A 27051-nucleotide genomic window follows, 5' to 3' on the forward strand; every position below is an offset into this window, starting at 1 on the left:
TGGAACTTGGTCAGGGGTTCCTGAACCCAACAGAGGCCCAAAGAGGGGAGGTGTCCAATTTGAGGTCGCTAAGAGAAGGAAGGAAGCGAGGGGCCTGGCTCCCACGTGCAGTTCATAACACTTGCTCTTGGCCCTGAAAACGGATCTCGGTGTCCGTAGCCAAGCTTAGTCCTGCTGACCTCTTCTGAGCAAAGATGCGTAGTGTCTGATCAGACCCCTGAGCCCGGTGGGCGGGGTGGGAAGGTGGGTGTGAGATTCTGGCCGGGCGGCCGCACCCGCAGGTGCTTCCTGCAGGCGCTCTGCTAGGGAGCGCGTCCCGCCCCCGTGTGACGCACCGGCTGCACTGCCCCCCAGCGTCTGTGGATGCAGAGCAGCACGTGGGGCCTGCCGGACCCTTTTCCAGGCAGGCCTGTGACTGGTGGTGTGACAGGGCACTGGGGATTGCGTGAGAAAATGCTGCGTGACTCACTTTCCTCTCTGGGCCTCTGTGCCCCCAGCTGGGGACACAGAGGACACAGTGCAGTGAGGGATAGGCCTGGGTGATGACCAAGGTCCCTCCCAGCTCTGACATCTGTTAGTTCTGAGTCTGATGGAGAGAAGGGGATAATTACATCCCTCTCTCAGTACGCATTCTGCACTGGGCTAAGTGCTGCACATGCATTAGCTCTTGACTCCTACGTCCATGCGGCTACACAGGGATCAGCTGAAGCACAGAGAGGTTGAGTAACAACCTCTTGCCCAGAGTCACACAGCTAATCGATGACAGCTGGGATTTGAACCGAGGCAGTCTGTCCCTGCAACGTGCGGTCTTAATCACCACTGTAGTAGGCCAAAAAATGCCCCCAGAGATGCTGACACCCCAATCCCTACAACTTGGGAATATGTTACTTACGTGGTCAGGGGACTGTTCAGATACGAATTAGTTAAGGATCTTGAGAAGGGGAGGTTAGGCTGGATATCCAGGTGCGCCCCAGTGTGATCACTGGGTCCTTGTAAGAGGAAGGCAGAGGGAGACTGGACTACAGGCAAGGAGGCCAGAGTGAGGCAGCTGGGGAAAGACTGGCCGGTGACTGCTGGCTCAGAATGCGGAGGGAAGGCAGCGCTAGCCAAGGAATGCCGCAGCCTCTGGAAGCTGGAAAGGGCACAGACTCTTCTCTGGAGGCTCTGGAAGGCACCAGCCCTGCCCACACCTTGAACGTAATGCAGTTAGGAAGTCTGACTCCAGATTTCTTGCTTCCAGGATGTTAAGATAACAAATTTGTGTTAGTTTAAGCCATTAAATTTGTGGTAATTTGTTACAGCATCAGTAGGAAGCTAACACAACTGTGTCCTCGTCACTCATTTCCTTGCACTCAAATTTCACTCATTTACTGGGCCAGGAAGTTAAACAGCCTGAGGGAAGACAGTTCTTCCCGTAGAAATGTGAGTTTGAGCTGACCCTTAAGGGTGAAGTGCCGGCTCTGTTGAACCCAAGGCGAGGCTCTTTGGTCATGGACACAAAAAACAGGATTCTTTTTCCTTTCCCAGAATATGGCCTGGCTGCTTGTGGATCCATCACAGGGACCGTTGGGACCATCAGCCCAGCTCCTCACCTGGTGAAACAGGCCCATGGAGGAGAAGGGACTCCCAGGGTCACACAGGAAGTTAGTTAATGGGTTCCTTGCTGGAAATTCTAAGCTCTGAAATCATAGGGGGTTTCTCTAGGGTCACATTAAGATGTCATTCATTCATTCATTCATTCAACAACATTTTATTGCATACCTGCTTGGTCCCAGACGCTGGTACAGCCATGATTCCAGCTTTCAAGGAGTAACCTTCTAGGGGGTGGAGAGGGGTAGGATGATAGGCAATACAGAAGCTTAAAAGATAAATAAATAAAATAATTTCCAACATTACAGTCTGCATGGGTAATAAACACGATGTGGTGATGAGGCATAATCACCAGACAGGGTAGTCAGTGAAGGCCTCGCTGAGGGGGCGACTTCTCAGCTGGAAACTGGAGGAGGAGTCATAGGAAGAGCATTTCAGGCAGAAGAAACAGCCAATTCACAGGCTCAGGGTGGGGGCGAACGGGTGTATTGTAGGTTGGGGGGAGGCAGGTGGGCTGCAGCCTGCACGGTCCTGTAGGTCATGGCAAGGAGTTGAGGTTTTATCCCAGGGGCCATGGGGAGCCATTGGAGAGACTAGAAGTGGTTTGCTTTGATAGAACGCCACAGGTGGCAAGGCCAGGGTGTTGCATAGGAACCAGAGGGAGGCAGGGAAGCCCGTCAGAAGGCTGCTCTGGCCGTCCTGTGAGAAGTGATGGTGGCCCAAACCAGGACAGCGGCTGCGCAGGGGAAGGGAGATGGCAGAGTCCCTATGCCATTTGGAAATAGAATCCACGTGACCTGATGGATGGTTGCAGGTGGAAGACTGTACTAGTTAGCTGCTGCTGTGTAACAAGTTACTCCAAACTTAGCAGCTTAGAACAATAATGAGCATTTGCTATCTCATGGTTTTTGTGGGCCAGGAATTCGGGAGTTTCTTAGATGGGTGGTTCTGGCTCTGCGTCACTCATGAGTTACTGTCAAGGTGTTGGCTGGAGCTGCCATTATCTGAAGGCCCAAGTGGGGCTGAAGGATCCATGTCCGAGGGGGCTCCCTCCTGTGATGGACAAATTAATGCTGGCTGTTTGCAGCAGGTCTCAACTCCTCCCCAGGTGGGCCTCCCCACGGGGCTGCTTGAGGGTCTTCACAACATGGCAGTGGGCTTCCTTCAGGGCGAGCAATCCGAGAGAGAGCAGGGCAGAAGCCACCGTGACTTTCACAACCTGTTCTGGGAGTCATACTTCATCATTTCTGTACACACGATTGGGTACACAGGTTCAGCATGGGACGGCACTTCACCATCTGTGACTGCCAGGAGGCTAGAATTGGTGGGGCCATCTTGCAGGCTGTTTACCTCAGAGGCCCTGGGGAGGACGGAATCAGGACGATACCTCAGGTTTTGGCCTGGGTGGTGCCATTTACCGAGAGGGGAAGAGCATGTTTTGGATGAAGGCAGGTGGGAATCAAGAACTCTCTCTTGCATCCCAGTTTGGGAGACTTCTCCTGTGTCGGAAACTCTTCTCTCCATAGGTGCCTCTGTGTTGTGCTGGTTTTGGGCTTCCATGGCTTCAGACTTTGGGGGAACTTTGTCAGGGCCCAGTTCTCACCTTCCCTTAAGCCAACTCCATATCAGCCTCATGGACCAGGCATTAAGAACCAGATATTCTGCCCTGATCAGTGTGGCTCAGTTGGGTGTTGCCCCATAAAGCAAAAGGTCACCGGTTCGATCCCTGGTCAGGGCACATGCACGGGTTGTGTGTTTAGTCCCCAGGCGGGGTGCATACAAGAAGCAAATGATTGATATTTCTTTCTCACATCAGTGTTTCTCTCCCTCTCTTTCTCCTTCCCTTCCTCTCCCCCTGCCCCCAACAAAAAGAACCAGGTATTCTTAGGGTCAAATACCAGCTTAGCCACTTAGTGGCCGTGTGACCCTGGGCCAGATACTTGGCCTCTCTGAGCTTATTTCCTCATCTGCAAAATAAATCTACTTTGCTGTTGTGTCATGAGGCTCGGAGGTGATGGAGCCGAAGCCCTCAGGCCAGGGCTGGCTCTTCCCGGCCTGTCCGCACCCCGGGCCGCCGCGTTTTCCTGTGAGCGCAGCCATGTCGCCCTCAGAACATCCCAGGTCACTGGGTGGATTGGACTGGGAAGGATTTCAAGAGTCTGTTCAGCTCCTTTTAAGTAGGTGATGCAAAAATTCAGGGGACAGCAGAAGTAATTATTACTCACAGGAAAATGCAAATATTTTTATGAATATCCTATGAAAAATTGGGGCATTTTTTCATGAGCAAATAGTCCTGTTTATTTCTCCAACAAAATAGCCACAGTGGTGCTCCGGGGCCAAGCTACAACTGCCAGTGGCTTTTCTCAGGGGTCGGCTCGCCTCCCTCTCACCCCTCCCCACTTTCTCTTCTTTTTTAACCCAGAGAAAACATAGCAGAGACAAAAGTGGCCAAATTTGGGCTTTGCTGAGGGAAGGGGATTACTTTTGCAGTGAAAAGTTAATTTTTGTGGCCAGACTTTCTCAACTGTGAAAACCGGTGTGGGCAAAGCGTAATAAGCCCAAAAATACATTTGAAAAATGATTTTCCTTGGAAAGGACATTTTAAGAAGGTCATTAGTGTTTGCAAGAGGAGAACAGGGGTCTGCTTTCTCATGAAGGAAATGTTCTCTAAACTCCCGAAGAGACACAGGGGAATAGAGGTGAGTGGGGGCTGGGGGTGCGGTGGCTTGGGGAGCCAGGCAGGGGTGAGAGGGCTTACAAGCATGTAAGCATAGCTCCCGCCCCACGTGTGGCGTGACGCTAGGGCTTTAGGTGAACTCTATGTCTGACCGTTAGTTACAAAGCTAGGTCACTATGGCTCAGAGAGTTTGGGGAGGTGGCTGGTGGTCACTCAGCGCACAGACAGGAGAGTTAGAAATCCAGCCCTGCCCGTCTGGTGAGAGTTCTTTCCACGCTGCCCTAGGAGGAGGCAGCCCTTGGTCCAGGGTCCGGATAACAGCTGTGGCGAGGTGGCAGGAGACATCCGAGGGGAAGCACTGGGGGTGCTGTGTGCTTCCCAGGGACAGCGACTCTGTTCCCATTTTCAGGAAGAGCCACAGAGGCTCAGAAAAGGCTATGGGGTGTGACGTGGGTTTTTTTGTTTTAAATTTTATTTGAAAATCACTTTCCCTTCTGGTGTTTCCTCTCCATCTGTTTATCCATCTATTCATTAATGATGTATTGAGCACTTACTAGGAGCCAAGCACTGTTCGGGGAGCTTGAGGGACAGCAGGGAAGAAACCAAAGAGTCCTGCCCTGGTGAAGCCTGCACTCGAATGGGAGCGGCAGGGGCAGGGGCGGGCAGCGAGCAGTAAACAGCATCCGCAAGCTGTGACCTGCCCCACTCGGGGCAGATCCCTGGGGCCAACAGCCTGCTGCCTGATTTTGTAAGAAAGCTTTATTAGAATACAGCCGCCTTCATTTGTTTACATATTGTCTGTGACCTGGGGACTTCTTGTGACCCTTCACAGAAAAAGCGGCCAACTCCTGAGCTGGAGCAAAGGTCCTGGGCTGGGGGCGGAGTACGGAGGCAGGGAAGGGGACTAGGGTGTCGAGGGGACTCGTGGAGGCTGCAGTGGAGTGAGCCAAGGAAGGAGTGGTAGCAGGTGAGGTCAGAGGTGTAACGGGTACAGGTCACGCAGGCTCCTGCAAGACGTCTGCCATCATGCTGATGGGGGAGTAATGCGTGTGCGCGTGTTAGGGGAGAGTAGGGCTGAACCTGGAGTCAGAAGAACTGGGCTTGAGACCCGCTGCCTGTCCCTTGCCAGCTGTGTGTCCTCCGTTCTCTCATCCACAAAGCTGCGGTGCCAGTGGCGGTGGTGATGGCGGCGGTTCTGATGGCAGCAACGCTGGTGACGGTGGCGATGCTGGTGACGGTGGGGGGAGCGATGGCGTTGACAGCGGTAGGGACTGTGACGCATGGCGACCGGGGCGCTGGTGATGCTGATGGCAGTAGCGGGGGATGGTGTCAGGGATGGTGGTGAGTGGGGGCGGTCACGATCGGGGCTCCATTTTGTGAGCCTTTCACTCTCTGCTAGGTCCTTGCCCGCTTGGCTCTAATTCTTAACGCGGCGATACAAGTTGGGGAGCAGCACCTTTGCGGGGAAAGAGCACTGCGTGATTAAGCAGGACCACACAGCTGGAGCGGGCAGGGCTCGGAGGAGTGCGGCGAGGCCCACTCACATTGCGGCGCAGGGGCCTCCAGGCCGTGCGCATTAGAACCCCAGGCAGCCGTCCCTCAGGGGCAGCAGCCTTTGGTCGAGGTGGCCCCGTCGTACCGCTGCCCTCGGCAGCAAGGGTTTCCTGGGAGGACTGTCCCCCAACCTCCTCCCCACCCCTGCAAGCCACACCAGAAACCTACTTTCTCTCAGCCTCAGTGCGTCCGGGAGGGGCCGTGTCTTCCCATCCCCATGGTGACCAACTACCAGGCCTGGTGTTGGTTTGGGTTTTCCTAATTGAGGTGTGGGATCCTTCTGGTGTGGCTGAGGTTTTGCTGCTCTGGAAATCCGACTGTGGTTTGACCATGAGGTGGGGCCCAGAGGTGCTGGGACCTGCCCACAGGCCACAGGCCCCACATGTCCTGTGCCACCTCCCCTGCCTCACACCACTACAACGCTGCACTTCCTTTGAAGAATGTTCTGGAGCTTTCAGGTTCTTGAAGCTGACAGCTACAGCACCATGAAGTGTTCTAGGGTCAGGATAACTGCGTGTCTTTGCCTCCCCAAGTCCAGTCTCCAGGGTGGAGCCAGCCACAAGGCCTGGAGTGTGTTAATGCCTGTGTCCCTGTGCCCACCATAGTTTTTGCCCACCCTCCTGGTGGGGTCCCCTTGAACAACAGAAGCCCCTGGCTAGCAGCTGAGTTCAGCTGCCAGGTCGGCTAACAGGACTTAGAAAGGCTGCAGGCCCACCCCGCCTCCTCCTCTTCCCCCGGCTTTGCTGAGACTGGGCAGGCGGCACCCTGGCCTGGCTGTGCCAGCACCAGACATCAGCCTTCCGGCGGAGCCTGGGGCTGAACCCGGTGTCCTGGGCCCATCCCTAGGTCCCTGAAGTGGAAAGAAGGCCCAGTGCCCTCTGCGTGGTGAACTTGGTGGTAGTGGTGTCAGGCTGTAGGAAGCACTTTGGGCTAAGGAGAGGCTCTCTGTCCTCCAAGCTGTCCCCTTCCCTCTCTTGCCCACCCCTGTCATCCTCTGTCCAGCCAGGAGGGTGATGGACACACGCAAAGACGCCAGGGCTCCCTGGTGCTTCCTGCCTGGAGGAATCGTGGACTTGGGCGGCCCAGCATGAAGGCCTCCATCTCAGGAGACCTGGGCCAGAAGTGCCTTTGGCGGCCCCTCATGTTACATTTTCTTCTAAACATTCAGTCACTGGGTAGTTATGAGGGCGTCTCTCCCCCCAACACCAGCAGTTCCTGACCTCCCAGCTCGAGCACTTTGGGACGGTGCAGCCACTGAGGAACGGGGGGGTGGCGGATGGGGAGAACTGAGCAGGAGTCGCCTTGGTTCAGGGGGGCATCCAGGGAACCTCACAGAGGAGGGTGCCCGGAGACAGAGAACCTGCAAGTGCTGGGCATTTCCAGAAAGCGAGACCCACAAACACAGGATGAGGCCCCTGGCCCTGCGCTTGCAAGTTCCATGCCCCCTGCTCCCCGATCCACCCACCCAGTCGGCTCCTTAGCGTCTGTCCTACCTGCCAGGATCCCCAAGAAAAACTCTTTGAAAAAAGGGTTCTGTTGCCCTGTCCCGGCACAACCCGTCTGGATCCCCGATGAGAAAACTGAGGACAGAGGGGTGGTGCTTTCTCCTGCTCCCCAAGTGGCCTGACTCCCTTTCACAGCGGTTGCCAAGTGCATTGGGTTGGGCAAAGTCTCCTGCAGGCTGAGGTCACCTCGAGTACACTTGGCTGGAATCATGCCCCTTTTGAAAAGGCTTGAATCACCCAGTGACGCAGCCCCCAGTCAGGCCCTATAATTGGGATCTTGCCTTGTTGGAAGCCGAATGAAAAGAGACTTTGAACCAGTGAGATGCCACATACCTCCCTCATCAGCTTCAGCCGGGGGTGCCACTCTGGTGGTGGGAAAGGTAGCAGAGCCCAAGTGGCTGTGACAGAAATGGCAGGGATGGAGGCAGCAGACGGAGGAGGACCCTCCCTCATTGGGAAAACTGGCCTCCGTGCTGTGCCCATGGCCCCTGAGAACACCCACGGCCTCCCCACGGTGTTATTTTCTGGAAAACCAACCCTGCTGGCAGCGCTGTCGAAACTGAGTCTTGAAAGCTCACCTGGGCAGAACGGGATTGAACAGATTCTTTAGCTGCACAGACGTCACAGGCAGAATTGTGACACTGCCTTGCATCTGACCTGCGGAGAGCGGGTGAGTCATCGGCGTCTCATGGCTGGAAACACAGAGCACTCTTCCCACGTACAGTCACTGGGGGACTTGAGAGCCCCCCAGGCCTCCATCACAGTGTGCTCAGAGCGGCTCTGTGGTCCCCCCCTCCTCTCCACATGCATATTCTTTTTAAATTTTATTTATTTTTAGAGAAGGGAAAGCAGGGAGAAGGAGAGGGAGAGAAACATCAATGTGTGGTTGCTTCTCATGCGCCCCCTACTGGGGTCCTGGCCCGCAACTCAGGCATGTGCCCTGACTGGGAGTCGAACTGGTGACCCTTTGGTTCTCAGGCCGACGCTCAGTCCACTGACCCACACCTGCTAGGGTTCCACATGTGTATTCTAAAGACCCGCCTAGGAAAATCACTTGGATTTCTAACAAATTTGACCCTCATGTTAGCATAAGGCTGACCTTTCCAAGCCTCCTGACCCCTTGTGACACACAGGCCATTCCATGAGATGACAGGAGAAGGGGGCTCTCCTTGGAATCCTGGGGCTGCTATCGCCTGCGCCACTCTTCACCCTGTGTCCTTGGGCCTTTAACTAAGGCCGTGCCTTAGACTGTTCTGGAAGGGAGGGTGGCTGTTTCTGTGGTCCCATTTGTGCCGCCTCTGTTTACGCCTGGCTCCATCCAGGGACTTCTGGTCTGAACGTGGGAGCTTGGGGAGGCCCCCTGCCAAGGTCCCTGATGGAGGAGCAGCACATGCACAGGCCCTGAGTGCAACCGCAGGGAGGGAAATGAAGCCTGGGAAGATGTTGAGGGTCAAGGGCTTCGAAACTGGCCAAGGGCAATGGGCTGACCTGTGGGCGATGGGCAGGTCTGGGACCTGGCCATCTGGCTGCTGGGGCCTGGCTGGGCCCTGAGTGGGTGGGAGGTCATGGCTGTATCCACCTGTAGGCCTGATTGCCCCCCAAGCAGGCAGGTGGGCCTGGGCCAGGTGGGGCCACAGGGTCAGGGCGGGAAAGGAATTTCTACAGACGCGTGGTGGGCCTGGACGCCTCAGGATACTGAGGAACAATCAGGTCCAACTGAAATAACAAACAGTATCAACACTTCAGTCATGAAATGTGCAACTGAATAACCCACCAGCATGCTTGAGAGCCAAGTATGTGTCTGGAAGCGGCGACCTCTCCGAGGCAGGCTGGTTTGTTGTGAGGCCATGGAACCTCGCCCCAGCCCGTCCCAGTTACGGAGGAACTGGGTTCCGGCCATGGGACTCTTGAGAGAAACCAGAGGCCATGCAGGGCCCCTGCGGCCTGTCGGGGGACACCCTTCTGCGAGTGGTTGAGAACCACCAAAATAAAGCCTTCAATGTCTGTCTTTCTTGCTAGACTGGTTGCCCCACAAGGGGAAAGTTCCAAGTAGGCGTTGCCCCATCCATCTTGCTCGTCACGGTGTCCCTGTCACCTGCATAATGCTCAGCATTTAGTAGGTGCTCAACACATATGGGTTGAGTGAATTAATGTATTTATGTTAATTTTCTTAAGTTAATGGATAAATTAACTTATAAAAAATGTGCACACACGTGTGTGTGTATAGAACAGACTCCTGGTTTCTGTAGACTGGCTACCTGAGAGTTAAGTGGGGAGCCTTTTCACATGTCACACTCCTGGGTTCCGAGGATCCCAGAAAGCTGGGGTGCAGTGTAATGGGGGTACAGCCTGGGAGTCTATTGTTAAGAGTAGTTCATCGGTTCCTCAAAAAGGTAAATACAGAATGACCAGATGATCCCATGTAGGGGTTCAGAATGGGACACCCCAAAATGTGCCTCTGGGGTATGTGATTATTTTGAGCTAAAATCAGTTGAGAATGGGCTCACAAGATATTTCTACCTTTCCCTTAAAGAATTTAAATTAGGGGCTTTGCCCATAATAAGCGTTATTACCAGAAATAACCTTTCATGCCCTATCCATAGGGCGGGGTAAACCCCTAATTGCGCTACACCCGCCCTTCTCACCACCCTGCCGCGACCCTCCTCCCCTCTGACGCCCCAGGGGCTTGATCGCACCCTGAGCTCAGGAGGTTGTACACCCCCCATCTCACCCGCCCATCTCTGCGCCTCCCGTGCACGTGGGGTCTCTGACTCTCTCACGTGTGTGGGGTTCCTGTATGTACATACTTAATTAAATTTGGTTATTTTCTCCTTTTAATCTGTCTCATGTAGATTTAGTTATTGGACTTAAAGAAGAACAAACAAACCTCGAAGGGCAGAGGCAAGTTTCCTTCCCCCCACCCGCCCCCACACCAGCGATTCCACTTGTAGGTGTGCATCCCAAAGAGTTGAGAGCAGGGCTCGTGTCCATGGCAACACTATTCCCAACAGCCAAAAGGTGGGAACAGCCAAGAGCCCATCGTGCATGAAGGGATAAACAAAACACAGGCCCTGCATACACCTTGATATTCAGCTTTCCAAAAGGAATGACGTCTGGCACACGCTTACAGCATGCATGAATCTTGAGGACTTGACACAGTACCAGAAGGACACACATTGTATGATTTTACTCACATGAGGTACTTAGAGAGGAGTCAAACTCATAGAGGCAGAAAGTAGAATGGTGGTTGCCAGGGGCTAGGGGTGGAAGGAATGAGGAGCTGCTTGATTGGTACAGAGTCCAGTTTACCTAAAAATGGTTAAGGATCAGTTTCAAGTTGTGTATATTTTATCCACACACACAAAAGGTGCTTCCTCCTAGCCAGGTCTGGGAGTGGCAAGTGTGGGACTTGGGGAGTGGGAGGGGACACAGACTAGATGTTTCCAGTGGCCCATTGAGGCCTCGTAGCCTGTGGGTGGCTGAGATGGCAGTACTGGCTTTGCTGCCTTCTTGGGGGTGCACATCCTGACCTCTGCTCCTCGGGGGGGGGGGCTCCAGAGGCCACATGGCAGCACAAGGGCAGCTGCTACCTGCCTCCCGCCAGTTCTTGCCACGTGGGATGCTTGGTTATGGAAGTGAAGTCCAAAATGGATTCGTATGTGAAACCTCCTAATGTTTAGATGTTGACTGTTGGTTCAGTGAACAGGCAAGCAAACAACCCCTGTGTGGGTCAAACAGAGCCAGTCTGCAGCCTCGGGTCTGGGGCGTGTCTTTTCTCAGAGCCCGCAGGCTCCGGCCCCAGCTCTGGAGATCCAGTTTCAGGTCCTCTTTCTCTTCAATCCCAGAGAACGCCCCCTGCTTTCAGTGCACCCAGAAGCGGGGTCTGGAGTCCACTCAGGCTGGGGTCTTGGCTTTGCCATGAGTGAGTTGTGAGGCTGTAGATCACTTGCTTCTTTCTCCCTCCATTTCCTTACCTGTCATATGGGAGCAGTAATAGTTTTGTTTCGCAGAGTTAGAGTGAGGACTCCAGGAGGGTGCAGGTGAGCGATTTGGCCCAGGGCAGGGCCGAGGAAGGGCTTTGCAGTGTGTGCGTGCATGTGCACGTGTGTGCATGTGTGTGCCCTGGCTGAGCAAAGCGTGGGTTTGGCCTCAGACAGGCTATCAGCTGGTGAGTTACGCAACCTCAGGCATCTGTTTCTTCATCTGTGATATTGCCCCAGTCGTTCTTTCCCAAAGAGTCATTTTAATGAGGCTTGAACAAGATAATGTTTAAGGTTCGTGGCCACAGCACATGCGCAGCACACCTTCCTTCTCCCTTTGAGAGTCTGAGGCCTTTGCCCTCTACAGAGACTTGAGACAAGGGAGTTGGGGCTGGTTGTCCAGGTCGAAGATCAGAAGAGCAGATTGCAGAGAAAGGGACCGGTGTCCTGTCCTTCCCCCATTAGCTCCCTTTCCTACTCCCCTGCTTCTGGGAGGGAGGTCCTGGTCCCATCCTCAGAAGCTGACCCGCTTGTGGATTGGAGACATGGCCGCAGCTTCCCGGGCAGCTTGGATGAGTGGGGCACCCCAGTCATTGAGAGCAGCTCCGTGCCAACTTTGGAAGGCACATTGGGCAGGGGGGCGGGGAGCCCAGAGCCAAGCTCCACTGGGGTCCCTGGGCTTGCTGTCTGGAGAAAGGGGTCCTTGCCCTGCCCAGGTCCCTTCTGGGAGGGTCAGAGACTGTTCGCCCGCCCAGAGCAAGGAGTGGGCCCTGGGTACCAAGGTCCTGCCTGAGGATCACATGCCTCTTTAACCGGGCCCCGCACTCCAGGGGTGCTTGGGGCGTTGATCACATGAAGGAAGATAAAGGCCCTTAATATCCTGAGACACTGAAGGGCCTAAAGGGCTATTTGACCTTTGGTGAGTCACCGACAGATGATATCTAAGGGCCACTCAGAGGGTGGGGGCAGGCGATGGCATCTCAGTCCTTGAAGGGCTAGCCACAAGACACAGAGGTGCCCAGGTCCAGGGCCCAAAGGCTGGTGGATGCAGGGACACGTAGGCCAGAGTCAACGTCGCCTCGCTGACTGCCTGCCTGGGTGCCCTGACCCCGTTCACCGTCGCCTGGATGGGGAGTGCTGGGGACGACGGGAACACCCTGTGTGTGCACGGCTTACTCAGTTCCACGTGTTCATTGCTTATTCACATTATGTGTGCATTTTCATTACATGTGCCTATTTACTGTGTTTTCATTATACATGTATTCATTACACGTGCATCTTTATAAAGTGGGTTCATTGTTCATTACATGTGCCTAGCCATTGTGCATGTGTTCATTTCACATGCATTCATTATGTGTGTGTCTTCATTGTGTGTTCATTACATGCCTATTCATTGAGTGTGTGGTCATTATGTGTGTGCTCTCTATGTGCATGTCCATTATGTGGGTCCCTAAGGTGTGCATGTTCATCACGTGTACACACTGCAGGGGACATGAGGTGTGATGGGGCCCTTCGGGGGTCCTGCCAGCCTTGAGAAACATGTCCTCTGAGACCCTGGGGTTTGTGAGGATGGAGAAGAAGGGAGTCCCCAAGACAAGTGGAAATTGAAGGTCTTGTCCCCAACATCTGGCCTCTAGCTGGGGAAGGTGGCTCTCCATGAGAAACAAGAAGACAAAATGAGTCCGTGAGGGGACCGCAGTCCCCTTGCCACGGATCCATTCTACAAGGACTCCCTGAGCCTAAAGGGAAGGTTATGGTCGGGTCTGGGGCCGGGTGCTGGCACCCAGTAGGGTGGATGGCAGCGGGCGACGCTGAGGAGAAGAGCAGGGTGTCTGACGGAAGAACCAATCGGCTTAGGTCTGAGCACGCAGGGGGGACATGCAGGACTGAGACCGGTGGGGGAGGGAGTGTGTGTGCCCGGTGCTTGGGGCGTGTCACTGACTGGACCTTGAGCCACCCACTCCCCCCAGCTGTCTCCTAGTCGGGGTGCTGGGGGACAGGTAACTGAGATAGAACACAGGCTCTGGAGCCTTGGACAAGACCAACATCACCTGACATCTTTTCCCATCTCTGCAGGAGGCGGAGGAAAACGCAAAGGGAAAAGCAAGAAGTGGAAGGAAATCCTGAAGTTCCCCCACATTAGCCAGTGTGAAGACCTCCGGAGGACCATAGGTAAGCATCCTGCCTCGAGGGAGCTCGGGGAGGGCCTGGAAGAGGAGCAAGGAGCCTGTGAACCCCCAAACCGTGAATCACACACAAATCAATTGACACCGTGAGTCCAGGTAGGGCTCCAGGCTGACATCCTTGCTAATAGACATAACAATACAATCAACATTTATTATGTGGTGTGTATGGGTAGAATTATCTTTGTTACCCTTTGAGGTAGGTACTGTTATTGTACTCCACCCTACAGATGGGGAAACTGAGCCCAAAGTCACACAGTTGTGGGAGGGTGGCAGAGAGAGGCCAGGCCCAGCCCTGAGCCCCCACTTGTAGCTTTCCACCTTTCCTTTGGGGCCCATGGGCCCTGCCCTTGGGAAGCAGCCCCAGGCTTTGGGAGCAAGGGTGGGGTGAGTGTCTGGGCTCCCCTTTCCTCTTGCGGGGGATGTCAGTGCTCACTGAGAGGCCACCTGCTCCGTGGCACAGCCCAGTCCTCTTGATCCAGCACCCACGTGGCCAAGTACATCCAACAGCAGAGGGGGCTTGTCTCTCATGGGGCCGGCATAGCCAAACACACCTAGTGAGGTCCATCCCCGCCCCACTGAGGACACAACTGCAGTGAGGAGGCTGGGTGACTGGCAAGGGCTCCTGAGGGGTGGGTGGGACAGGGCCCCTCCGTACTGGTGGGGGCCCTGGCCCCCCTCCCTTGCGTGCCCTCGGGTGCCCCTCTACCCCGCCAGCTGAAGGCCGATTGGGCATGGGATGGCCCTGTTACCCAGAACTCTGCGGGCCCAGCTGCTGTTGGGATTTACGCCCAAGGTTTTGGGTGAGCCTCCCCCAACTGCCCGGGGATGCGAAGCCACCCTCGGCCAGGTGGCTATTCTATTGATGGCTGGCTTCTCCCTGTGGCCCGGCCTCCGGCAGCTTCCCAGCTCAGGTGGGACCTAACTGGCATTCAAGTCCTGATCAGTCCTGGCCCCGGGGCCCACCTTCCAGGTTCTCCATTGGCACTGGGACAGCAGATGACAGCTCTTTCCTCTGTGCATCCCACATGCCAGCATGGAGGAGGAGCTTGCTTAACTGGTGTTTAGAAATTAAAAGCCGCTCCCTTTCCCCCACAAAGGCAGCTGTGAGCAGGTGATGAAGCTAGGGTGCTAAAGGGCGGGGAAATGTCCTCAAGACGAACCTTCCACCTTAAAATCTCAGGCTGGAATCCTGTGGCTTTTGTGGGGCTTTGAGTGCAGTCGACCAAGGGATCAGGGTCTCTGGGTCCAGACATTCTTGGGTTCAAACTGCAGCCTTTTTGCCAGTCACCTGACGAGCTATCAGTCTTGCTAAGCCTCAGCGCCCTCGGTGAACACAGTGATCACGGATGCAGTCAAATGAGGCCATGTGTGACAAGGGCTTTGCGGGAGCCCCTTGGGAACTGGGGACCCAGTCCCCTCCGCTCACGGCCTCTTTCTGGAATGCCTGACAGCCCCCACCCCAGCGCGGGGCCACCCCTCTGCTGGGGTCTGGGTGCCCGGGTCGCTCCTGATGCTGGAGGCACTCGGGCGGGTGGGGGAGAGGGTAGGCCCTTGTCCTGGGGCTGGGAGAGAAGGGGAGAGTCTCGCTGCGGAAGCCTGTGAGCAGCCCTCAGCCAGGGGAGGTCTGGGGGGCCCTCTGGGTCCTTCACGCTCACTTAGGCTTAGAGAGCACAGGGGTGGGGATGGACCTCAGGTGCAGGGATGGACCTCAGGTGCCATGGCCGCCTCACACTCCGGGGGAACCAGCTCTCCTTTCACCCTCCCGGTCCAGGACCACAACAAGTTCACCGGCTGTCAGAAAGCCTTTCCCAGAGGCTGAGCCTCGTCTTTCCTCCCCAGGCCTCAGGGAATGGCTCCCCCTCAACTGCTGAGCTGGAAGCCTGGGCCAAGGCATTAATTTGAAGGAGAGAGCTTGACTAGGAGGAAAGGACCCTCCAACATGGGGAGCTGTGCCAAGAGGCACCGCCGGCCACTATAGAGCTATCCCACTTCCGTTACAGCAAGGAGGCCTCCCTTTCTGCCCTTGCGCATTCGAACGAGGATCCCCTTCCTTTCGCTTCTTTCCGCTCTGACATGTAGATTCTGTACCTGGGGGTTTTGAGCCCTGTTGAGGCTCAGGGCTCCCAGCCCCCGAACTGTCAGCACTCTCTACTCCAGTTCTGCTCCCCACGAGGCTTCTGAGCATTGTCCCAAGAGCCCCACAAATGCCCCTCACCTTCCAAGTGGCCTGGCCCTGCCTCCGACACTTCCGGTTTGGGGGACCCGGGAACAGAGGGTTCACCTCAGCTTTTCTCTGTCCGCACACCCCATCCCACAGGCCCCATCCCCACGGGCCCTCCTCCGTCCGTGAGTGGGCCTCCTGGCAGGGCCCGCTCCCCCGGGAGGGTGCGAGACACGTGCGTGCTGGCGTGTGAACATGAATTCTTCTGTTCTAGAGACACTGAAAAGGCTGTGTGCGAGCGCGGTGTGAGGAGAGGCTGGGACAAACAGGAAGGCCGCCATAAACCCAGGGGCTAAGCCGTGGCCGCGGGCCCCGGCGCTCCGGCCTCCCCGCCTGTTTACAGTCCGTCGCCCCAGTGTTTGCGCAGCCCCTGCTGGGGTCCCGCTGGAAGGCTTTCTCACATAAAACCTCGCTGCCTCTCTAGACCAAGACACAAACCAAACAGTGGCAGATGCCGCATTTATTTTTCTTGTGGACTCATGAGCTCACTTTCTGAAGCTCTTTGGGAGGATGCCCCGGACAGGCCGCCGGCCAAGGTGACAGGGCCCCTTGGGCCCAGACGACAGTGTGGGGTGATGTGGTGTGAAGGGAAGGTCCCCTTGATCAGAGGGAAGGGCAGAGCCCGTGAAGACCCGGGGACACTGTCCCCTCTGGATAGCCCAGAGCTGGGGTCTGTCAGAGCCACGCCTTCTCTTGCCCTCAGCACGGCCCTGCACAGCCACAGGACAGCCCCTCCCAGCAGTCAGGGTGACTGAAAAATGACAACTGCATCCTCTGCTGAAACCACTGCAACAGTTCCTCATCCTGCCTGGAATAAAACCCAAACCCCTTCCCGTGGCTTCTGGGCATTTTGGCCATTGGGTAAAGCCTGGAGACCCCTTTCCAGAATAATGCTTTTACATGTATAAAATAAAACACATGAAGTGTATGTGCTTCTTTGTTCATGCTTGACATGGTGAAGCCCGCAGCTGGTCGAATAGCCACTGCAGTTTTGAATTTGTGGCGAGCAGGATATTTTCAGGCGTCTGACCCGACGGTGATATGAACGGATCTGTGGTTTCCGTTGCTGACGAGCCCCTGGCACTGCTGACACCACTGTGGGCTGCTGGCATCGGGGGCTGCAGCGGGCACTCGTTTTCAGTTAGAGGCTGGTGGAAGGCAATGACATTTTTCGCCATCCAAGTCCAGGGACCCCCTAATGCCCTTCCTCCCCTGGCTGTTGCCTGTGTCTTGGGTCACTCTCTCCTCCCCAGTCATCAGCTGCTCTCGTTGCTTTCTTGTTCTTCAAATACCCAAGCTTGTCTCCAGCCTGGAGACTTCGCAACTACTGTTCCCGCCGCCTGGAATGCTCTTTCCCACAAATTCTCCAGGGGCTTTTAGGTCTCAGGTCAGTTATCACCTCCACGCAGAAAGGCCTTCCCAACCAGCTTCTACAAAGGGGCCAGACTCTCCCTCTAGTTGCTGTCTTCCACACGGTGCTGTTTACTAATGTTCTCTGCCTGTAGCTCCGTCTGAAGTCATCTTTTGTGTAGTTGTGGACGTGTGCATTTTCTGGCTCCCCCGCTGGATGTCCCCTGGCAATAGTGACTGTGTCTTGTCTGATTCACCACTACACCAGTGCCTGGCACATAATAGGAGCTCATTAAATATCGGGTAGATGAAGGAATGAGTGAGGTGAAGTATTGGAAATTGGGGCTCTTAAAAAAAGTAATTTGTGACGTGTGCTTGCCATACCCAAATTTAATCTTAGCCAGGGGTTTAAACCTGAAGTCATAAAAGTACAGACCTAGAAGTTACCTTAGAAAGCACCTACTTGAATGCCCCTCCTCCCCATCCTTACCAGATGGATAAGGAAACTTAGCACAATTACAAGGCTGGGGCCCCAGTCTCTCCTCCACTAAATGGGGAAGGGGCCCGTGGCTCCGGCCCAGGCCAGTTTCCCTTAAGGCTGCAGTTGGACCAGTTCTCACAGTGACAGTAGGTTTCCACGGAGTCCTCAGCTCCCGGAACTGGAGAGCGGACCACACGAGGAGGAAGGGGTTCTTTTAATGTCTGCTGGATGGAACATCAACTAAAGACATTATTAGTTAATAAGCTAATTGTTCACATAAGAAATTAGAGGACCCAAATCAAAGGACTTCTCAGAATGCCCAAAACTTCGAAGGCTAGAACGTCATTGTGAAGATAGAAGATTGTTGAGGTCTGCAAATATTTCTCAGTGACGCAGAAAGTTCCGTTGGGGAAAAGTGTGGCATTTTTATTTATTTAGCTCAGTCTCATTGCGTACTTTATTCTTTCATTAAAAAAAAAAGTATGAAGGGACTTGAGTGAAAGAGTTGATTATTCCACTGTTTGGCAATATTTCTGTAGGAACTGTCCAAAAGCTATATAATAAATCAAGGCCCCTCCACACCCCCAGCGAGACTGACGTTTACGAGGAGGCTGTTCACAGAAAGTAGCTGCTGTGGTGCCTTGTGCCCTCGTGGACGAGGGGATGGGATGGGACGGGACAGGACGGGGGAAATTTCACTTGCCTGGTGGCAGAGCCTCTTCCCAAAGCCTTAACTCTTTCCAGGAGCAGCAGCTCTAAGCTGTGGGGGTTCCTCAAAGAAAGTGTAGAATCTTAGTATTAAAGAAAAACACCAGCAATTTGAAGACTGCCTTGAACCAGCCTAGGACTTGATCATCCATTTCCTCAGCTTGGCAAGTGTTCTTTAAACAAGAAAGCAGCCCACAAATATTTGCCAAGCTCCTATTGTGTGCCAGGCATTGTTGCAGACACAAGAACTGTACCATCGGCCACAGAAGCAGCGCAGCCTTGTGGAAGGACCTCGATCGTTGGCGCTAAGGTCAGCTGGTGGCTCTGCTGCTTCCAGCCGAGTGACACGGAGCAAGTTGTTTAATTTCTCTGGGCGGCAGTTTCTCTGTCTGTAAAATGGAGACACTAGTGCCAAGATGGCAGAGCTGGCGGGAGGGCCAGCAGAGTGCCTTGCATCTGCCATCGCGGTCGTCGCCATTGTCGTCACCACCGTCACTGTCCTCGCCTTCGTTCTCGTCATCACCACCGTGGTTCTGGTGGCTGGAGGGCAGAGGCTGAAGACCCTTTGGGAAGGCTTTGGAGTTTCCCAAAGCAGCCGAATTGGCTACAAGGGATGGATGGAGCTCCTTGTTTCTCTGCTGACATCACGTGGGTCCAGCACCCCAGGAACCCTTACCTTAGGGTCGCCTGAGTCCTGCCCTTTCTTCAGTCCCTGCCTCCAGCAGGAAGGGCCTCTCCTTCCTGGAGGCCCACTCAGATCGGTTCCTGTAGCTCTCCATCCACCTTCCTCTCCTTGGCCCCACAGCATTCCCCGGGGAAGCTGGTGGTGTCGTACGCTGTCTAGACCCCTGGCTTGGCGGGTTTCTTTACACGGACATGTGGTTGTTTTGGAAGGTTGCACCCCAGTGTCCTAATGGGGAAAGCATGGGGGTTTGCTTTAGCTGCAAGGTGGTTTTTAAAAGGGGAATGCACTTGGCATCTTCCCTGTGCAATTAAAAGTTGAATGAATAAAAACTGGATCTGCTGTCTGATTCCGCGGTGGGGCAGTGGGGACACTGACCTCATTTCCTTCATTCTTCGTTGACTCTGTATCCCCTGATGAGTCTGTGGACTCTGAGAGGATGCTCAGAGCTTCACCGTCTTTGCAGCCTCGGCAGGACTATGGCTGAGCGGTCCCTGCTTGTGTCCTGGGATGCTGGCCGGCAGGGACCCCCCCACAGCCTCCCGCAGCTGGGATCTCAGGGCCTCTGTCCTGCAAGGGTTTGGAGGGAAGCCCAGGCCTGGGTCAGCTCAGTCTGACCCTGGACCCCATCCCTGGGGCCTCCAGCCTCCCAGGGGCTGCTCAGCTCAGCTGTCTGATCGGCAGTGGCCCCTTAATTCAGCCCATGGTGGTCTCTGCCGCCACAGCATCGGTGCCCACTGAGTGGAATGGGTCGCTCGGGCAGTCCCCCGGAGATGCGGCAGGGGCGGGTCTGCCTCCCATGCCTTCCCTGTCTGCTCACTCCTGCTCAAGGGCTACTGTGTCGGGCACACCCAGGTCTGGAAAGGATTCCAGGCTCCTGGGACCGGTCCTGCCCCACCCAGGGGCCGGAATGACCTGGGCCCCTTCAGGTCTGCTGGGGCAGCGCGGGAGCTCTTGATTTCATCGTCAGGGAAACGTCATTCTTGTCCTTGGGGTGATAAGGGCGCGTCACGTCTGTCGTTCTGTCACTTGCCATGCCCCAATAAGGCACAGCATCTGCTCGTCCTTGAAGGGCAAGATAAATTTAGATGTGGCGGATTTAGAACATCAGGTGACCTGTTTGTAGCTGTAGCTCTCAGGAGGGAGAGGGCAGCCTGGATTGTCTGCCCACTGTTTTTTGGACATTGGTCTCCCCCATCCATCAAGATCAGTGGCCACCTGAAGTCGAGGGGCGGGGCCTCGGTGCCTGGCACAGGCATGTGTGCCTGGGAGATGCTCAGCGATCCCAGTCAGAGGGCTTCACTTTTGAAGATGCGCAGAATGGCGCACTGACAGGGATTTTACAGGTGACCTGGAATTGGGATTTTCAAAGGCTGCTCTGTAGGGAGGGAGTGCGGGGTGTGATCCAGAGAAAGCTTCTACCTCATCAGGGTTTCTTTTTACCTTTTATGTTTGGGCATCTGTGTAAGACTCTATTCCAGGGATAAAACCAAGTTTGAAACCCACTGCTCTAGGCCAGGTTCCCCATTTTCCAGAGAAGTAAACTGAGTCTCAGAGAGCCAAGTGACTTGCTGAGGTCTCCCCATGAGCTGGCTCCAGGCAGGCTTCCTCCCACTATCTCAGTTTGTTCTAACTAAGTGCCACACTCTGGGGGCCTAAACACCAGAAATGTGCTACCTGGCAGCTCTGGAGGCTGGAAATCGAAGCCAAGACCTTGGAAGGGTCGGTCCCTTCTGAGGAACCAGGGGCAGTCTGCTCCCAGCCTCTCTCCTAGCTCCTTTCTGGCGGTTTGCTGGAATCGTTGGCATTCCTGCACTTACAGAAGCACCACCCCGTCCCTGCCTTCGTTTTCCTGTGGCGTTCTCCCTGTGTGTCTGTGTGTGCCTTTGTCCAGATTTCCCCTTTGACAAGGACACAGTCATTTTGGGCTACAGCCTACCCGAATGACCTCATGTTAACTTGATCACCTCTGTAAAGACCCACCTTCCAAATAAGGTCACATTCAAGAGTACTACGGGTTAGGGCTCCAATATATTCTTTTATGGGGGGATACAGTTCAGCCCCAGATACCCACTCACCTTCTGCCATGGTCTGTGGAGGTCAAATTCCAGGAGACAGGGGACCCTGATCCCCACCAGCTCTGAGGGCGGGGCTCTTCTCACCCTCCTGACCCTGGCTTGGGGTTTAACCCCTGCAGGCCCAGGCTGACGGCTTCCCCACAGGCCACAGGGACGCCTTGGGGGCGGGGGTGAGCTGTTTTCCAAACCACGTGGTCTGGAGCTTTTTCATACTCTCTTGTTGTTGTTGTTGTTGTTGTTGTTCAAGTCATAGTAATTGGTAAACTGTTTTGCTACAAACATACAGAAAATTTTAAGGAAAGGCCACCCATAATTTTACCACTCGGTTCTAGCCACCTGTAACGCCTCTTATTCCTTCTAGCTTTCTCCCATGCCTCTACCTGCCGTTTTGTTTCTTACTTTTTTTTCCTTAATATAATTTCAAAAATTTTTTCCGGTGTCATTAAAATTCTCCATGAATGTGATTTATGGTTTTCCGTTTGACACATTTATGGAGTGTCAGGCTTGAGGCTGGATCTGTGACTAACACACAAGATGTCCCTTCTCCCTGGTGGCCATCCTCCAGGTGAGTGGCCACACGTGTGGCCAGCGGGGAACTAGCTTGCTGCCCTCCACCCAGCATTAGCCAGGCCCCCAGCTTACCTGTGTCTACGGCATATTTACTCTCTGTGGGCCATTCTTGAAGCCACCTGGAATGTAAGCCCTTGCCCAAGAGACTGGCGTGAGCCCGATTTTCAAAGGCTTCATAGCTATCCCATGTCTATATTGTACTAGTTGGTGTGTTTTTTTCCTCCAGCTCCTGGCATTACAATTAATAATCAGGTGAATGTCTTCGTACTTCACTGTGACATTTCCATGTTTGGCTCAGAGGGTGAGAAAGCCCACAGTGTCCTTTTGAAGGCCAGACGTACTCAGCTAAACCTGAGCAGCGGATGCCATGGCCTCTGCCTCCTTTGCTTCCTCTGGAATGTTCCATCTCCAGCTCTGCATCTGCAGACACCATTACCCTGGAACATGCTGCTGGTGGACGGAGCGGGTGAGGTTTGGTGAGACACTGGGCCCCGCCTGCCAACCCCAACCCGCCTCAGTCGCAGGCCTGAGAAGGGCTTTTCTGTCCGTTTTAAGGCCCATTGCTGAAAAAAGGGCAAAAACAAGCTGGTTTAGGCAGCAACGGGGACTTCAAACCAGCCCAAGAGGCCAGCCGACCCTCAGCAGCCTGAGCAGGACAGAGCTCTGTCCCATAAAGAGACGCTGGGACAACACTTTTAATGGTCTCTGCCCAGACTCTATTTACGGAATTTAGTTCCCGGGCTCTGTCTGTTCAGCAGCACCCTGGCAGCATCTGCTCCGGCGTCTGTCTCGGCGTGTTAAACGCTCCTTGTTCCGAGTACCCCGGAGCTAGCACCCATGAGGGGGGAGAAGGAAAAATGTGGGTGGAAGGAGATTTGGGGCCAATGTAAACTTTTCAAATTAAAAAAAAAAACAACACAACCCCAACCAAAGAACAACAACAAAAAATTTATCCCCTAAAGAGCTCCTGTTGACTCCTAACCGTGGCCCTTCCCAGCCAGCGTGAGACAGGAAAACGCAAAATCAAGAAACACGTTGCGAGTGCTGCTTTTTGTTTGTTTGTTTTTTCTGCTTCACACTTGTGCCCTCCTTGCATCATCTTTAAAAATTATTTTTTAATGATCTTTTAGCTCTTTTTCTCTCTACAAACATAATATACATCCATCGATAAAATTTCCAAGGTGTGATCTTGAAAGAGGAAAATAAAAAATTGCCAGTTAGACAACTGCTGTTACCATTGTGGTTTCTGGCTCTTTCATAGTTTGTTCTGCGTATAGAGAGAGAATTGCACCTCCCGTCATCTGTTTCCCTGCCGGGAAGTCAGATGTCACTTTAAATTGAAATACGTGGCTGTGGAATTCCCTTGGGACTGGGAGGCAGAGGCCTGGGAAAGTCGCTTAACCTTGATTTGCTCATCTTTAAAAATGGGGACCCAATAATCCCCACCTTAGTGGATGATCAAGTGGCCAAAGGACTTACTGGTACAAAGCGACTTATAACACACTTTGTAAATTGTCGCATCCATTTCGATGCGACCCTTGGGTTGAACAAATGGCTGAAGTCATTTTCCTGTTTTGCTGGTGCACCGTGACCCTTTTTTCTGAAGCTGCCCTGTGCCTGATCTTAGTGGCCATCACCCCCTCCCTCCAGCTACCCAGAGACCTGAGCCTCCCTTTCCCTCTGCCCTGCCACCCCGGCCCCTGCCCAGCGCACGTGGCCAGCCTATCTCCCAGTCCTGGCAACTCTGCCTCCACGGTGTCTCCTGGGCCGGCCCCTCTCTCCCCGTCCCCTGTTCCCCCCATGCTGGCCACCGTCCTTTCCTGCCTGAACTCTGGTGCTGCTCCCCCATCCCTCAGGCTCGCCCCTTTCCAATCAAGCCAGAGGTCCTTTCTTAAAGAGCCACCTGATCACACCACCACCTGCTTCAGTCGCTTTCCGTTACAGTCAGGTTGGAGGCACAGGTCCTACCAAAGCCGACCAGGCCTGCCTTACCTGCCCTTGCTTACTGCTCCATCTCCGCCCCTCCCGCCTCCCCCGACTCAGCCCTCCCTTCACGTTCCTCTGTCATCAGGCCCGGGTGTCATCAACCCAGGAGTGCCCAGCCCAGACATGTGCCTCTGCTTCCGGCCGGTCAGCTGGGACAGAACGCGTGAGAAGCTCACCCAGCTCAGTCAAGTTGGGATGGAGACAGTGAAGAGCATGAGCCCAGGTGTCAGCGGGTCCCGGGTTTGAGCCAGGCTCCATTCCTTACTGACTAGGACTCCGGACAAGCGGCCTATGTCTCTGGCGCTCAGTCTCCCTATCTACAGAATGGGAACGGGCACATCGCAGCGGGTAAATGAAGGCATGCGCGGGGAAGGCTCCGCACAGGGCCCGGCACATGGTGAGGGCTCATAGGCAGCAGCTGCTTCACCGTCGTCTTCCTCTGCATTGCCACTGTGACTCCTCACCATCACTGTCATCAGCATTCCTGTTTGGGTCAGAGCTTTGTTTCCTGGTTCCCGCCCAGTGGCGGTTGCCAGGTCCTGCTGGTTCTAAGTTTATCTGTTCATTCATTCGTTCATTCATCTGTTAAGCCCTCGCTCTGTGCCAGGGATCCGGGGAGCTGCCAGGTGGTGGGGAGCTGCTTTCACAAGTGGCTCTTGGCAGCACAGGCTGGGCCACATTTATTGCCTTTATGTAACCTGAATATAACGCTCATTCCTCAAATCGCTGTTTACTCTCCCCAGATGTAGAGGGTCTGGATGGTCCACCCCTTCCCTTGCTTAAAGGCCGCCTCAGCCGCCCATCCACTCCTCCTCCAGTGGGAGGGGCCTCTGGGACCCCTGGGTGACAGGCAGTCCCACTCACGAATCCCTGTTCAGCTCTCACTCTGGGCAAGGCCTGCAGAGGGTCCCAAGGGGAGGGGTGAGGCCTGCTCTGTCTCTTATGGACCTGACCTTAGATGGGAAGACAGGGCAGAAAGCACACACACGATGCTGGGAAATAGCCACATGAAAGTGGGCAGCTGTCAAATTTCTGTCCCCAGTACCAAGTGTGCAGAAGTTGGTGGGGAGGGGGACAGAAACATCTCTGTGGGACAGGAAGCTTCCAGTCAACCAGTGGGAGAAAGGGGAGGCTTTGGGGGTCAGCAGGTTCAGCATCATCTGCATCATACAACCAGCATTTCCTGGGTACTAAGTGTGGCCAGCCATCAGGCTACTTGCCTTGCAGACACGCTCAGTGAATCATTAGGAAACCCTATGGTCCAGGCGCATTTTCCTCACCCTTGTTTTATGGGCGCAGTTGCAGAGATTCAGAGAGAGGAGTAAATTGCTCAGTTACAAAGCCCTGGAAGAAGCAGAAACCTGAGCCTCAGTCAAGCTATGCAGGCTGTGGGTTTCTGCTTTGTGGGCCATGCTCTCTCCATGGAGTGGGGACAACATGGGGCATATTTGGGAGGTGAATGTGCACTGCTTTGGTGAGCTGCTTGAGGAGAAGTCAGGAGGGAGAAGTCCAAGAGAGGCTGAGTCAGGCCAGAGACGCCGTCCATGCCTCCAGTTGAAAGGCCAGGTGTCTGTCTGTAGGTAGTAGGGAGCCAGTGACTGTTCATCTCTGGCAGCCCCTGCAGCCATCCTCAGGTGAGAGCGGGGAGCAAAGAGAGGCTGTGGGCCCGGGGGGCCGGGCCCCCAGGACCGTGCGGGATTCCTGCACTGCCCCAGACACTCGGTCTTCACCTGTGATGCCGGGGAGGAGTGAGACCACGGTTCCCAGGGGCCCAGCCTGGGGCCTGGAGTGTGCTGTAAATGGCATGCCTGCTTCTGCTGACAGCACCCTGCAGGGCAGGAGGCAGGAGCCGCTGAGCGTCCATCGCCTGCAGCGGCAGGCTGGGAGCAGGTTTCTCTCTGTGACACTGGGTCACGGGGTGCCTCTCCTATCACCTGTGAGGGCTTGGAGGCAGCAGCTGCTCCCGCTGCCCACCTGTCTCCCCCCGCCTCTCTTTGGGGGTGGCTTCTCGCTCCCCTGCTGTCTGTTCTCACTCCCTCCTCCCCCTGCAGGGCCTTTTGGAAGGCGGCAGATGGGCACGAATGTCACACTGGCCACTTCTTTGCCTGTGCCGCGCGCAGGCCCAGTGCAGAGATCGTCTTGGTCACATTCCCTGTGGGGCCTGCAGACGCCAGCTGACGGGGGCTCAGGATGTGGGTGTGGGCTGCAGAGGGGGTTCTCCACCCCTTGTAGTCCCCTGGCCTCCTCCTCTGGCCGGCCAGCCATGGGACTCATTCATTCCCTTGGACTTTTGCCACCCTCTCTGCCCATGTGGCCTTAATGTGAAAAGAATAGTTTTGAACTGGGCTTGCCTGACAATGTGTGAACCACCTCCCTGCCCCCAGCCTGCACGCCTCCTGGATTCCTGTTTCCATTGGTGGCCTTCCCAGCCTCACTGACAAAACCCCAGGTTTCTGTCCTGTTGGCTGGATCTGTCCCCGCTTCTCTACCCCATTGCCTCGACACCTGCCACCTTGCTCGGACGAGCGCAGTAGCCTCTTCATGGTCCTGTTTCCAGGTGGTTTCTTTTTTCTTTCTGTCCATCCAGTCGGACCTCCTTGTTCGCTGTTCTTAGCCCTCAGGAGCATATTGACTTCTCTGAAGACGCCCATGCTTGGGCCCCTCGCAGGCATAAATGGCCCCTCTCCACTGCCTGTGGGACAGGGTCCAAACCACACAGCCCGGACGCAGGGCCTCTTACCTGGCCCATCCTCGGCCCTGCTCAGCGTGGCCTCTGGCTCTCCACGTAAAGCCACCCGGAGTGGCCCTGTCCCCGTGACCCCCATCGCTGCAAACTTTCAGGCTGGCCATGCCCTTGAATAAGCCTCTCCCAGCACGGTGGTTGACAGCATGGCCTTTCAAGTCGCAGTGTCCAATTCTTGCTCTTCATTTAGGAGCTGTGTGACTTGGAGCAGTTTGCTTAACTTCTCTGAGCTGCAGGGACAGAACGAGAATGGTAGTGATCCTGATAGATGTCACTGGTCAGGGTTTTATTATGGGCCAGACACTGTCCCCAGCACTGTGCGTGGCCTCCTTACGCCACCCCCACCACGTAACCCTAAGAGGGGGGTGCTATTCCTAGGCTCACTGGCAAATAAGGAAATTGGGGTTTGTGGCAGTGAAGCTCTTTGCCTGAGGTCACACACCACGAAGAGGCAGAGCCAGACTCAGGTCCTGTCCAGGTGCTGGTCCACGTTCACATAATGGAGACCACGCCACGCACCTTTCAGGGTTGCTAAGTGGCCATGTGTTTGGAAGTCCCTGCCCAGTGCTGGGCACCCAGGGGAGCTCAGTAAAAAGGCTGCTCAGCCCTTACCCTCTGTCTTCCACTCCACCCAGCCATGTCCTTCCTACCTCCAGGGTCAACAGCCCCTGTGCTAAATAACCTCCACACCCCAACCACCGCCCCCCCCCGCCCCCACGACAGGAAACAGAGCTTGGCTT

General features: G+C 55.0%; 1 protein-coding gene across 2 annotated transcripts in view; it reads left to right on the top strand.

The window, feature by feature from the left end:
- GRK5 (G protein-coupled receptor kinase 5) overlaps positions 1 to 27051 on the top strand; it is a 191109-nt gene that overhangs the window by 76699 nt on the left and 87359 nt on the right. The window contains exon 2 of one of the 2 annotated variants that reach the window (XM_054581596.1): positions 13383 to 13478. In XM_054581596.1, coding sequence (XP_054437571.1) covers positions 13383 to 13478 — 96 coding nt within the window. Of the gene's footprint in view, positions 1 to 13382; positions 13479 to 27051 lie in introns of those variants that run through there. The other variant, XM_054581597.1, reaches the window with a different exon arrangement.

Source organism: Pteronotus mesoamericanus, unplaced genomic scaffold (genome assembly GCF_021234165.1).
Source record: "Pteronotus mesoamericanus isolate MK-2021 breed Mesoamerican mustached bat unplaced genomic scaffold, CSHL_Meso_final contig_657, whole genome shotgun sequence".
NCBI lineage: Eukaryota > Metazoa > Chordata > Mammalia > Chiroptera > Mormoopidae > Pteronotus > Pteronotus mesoamericanus.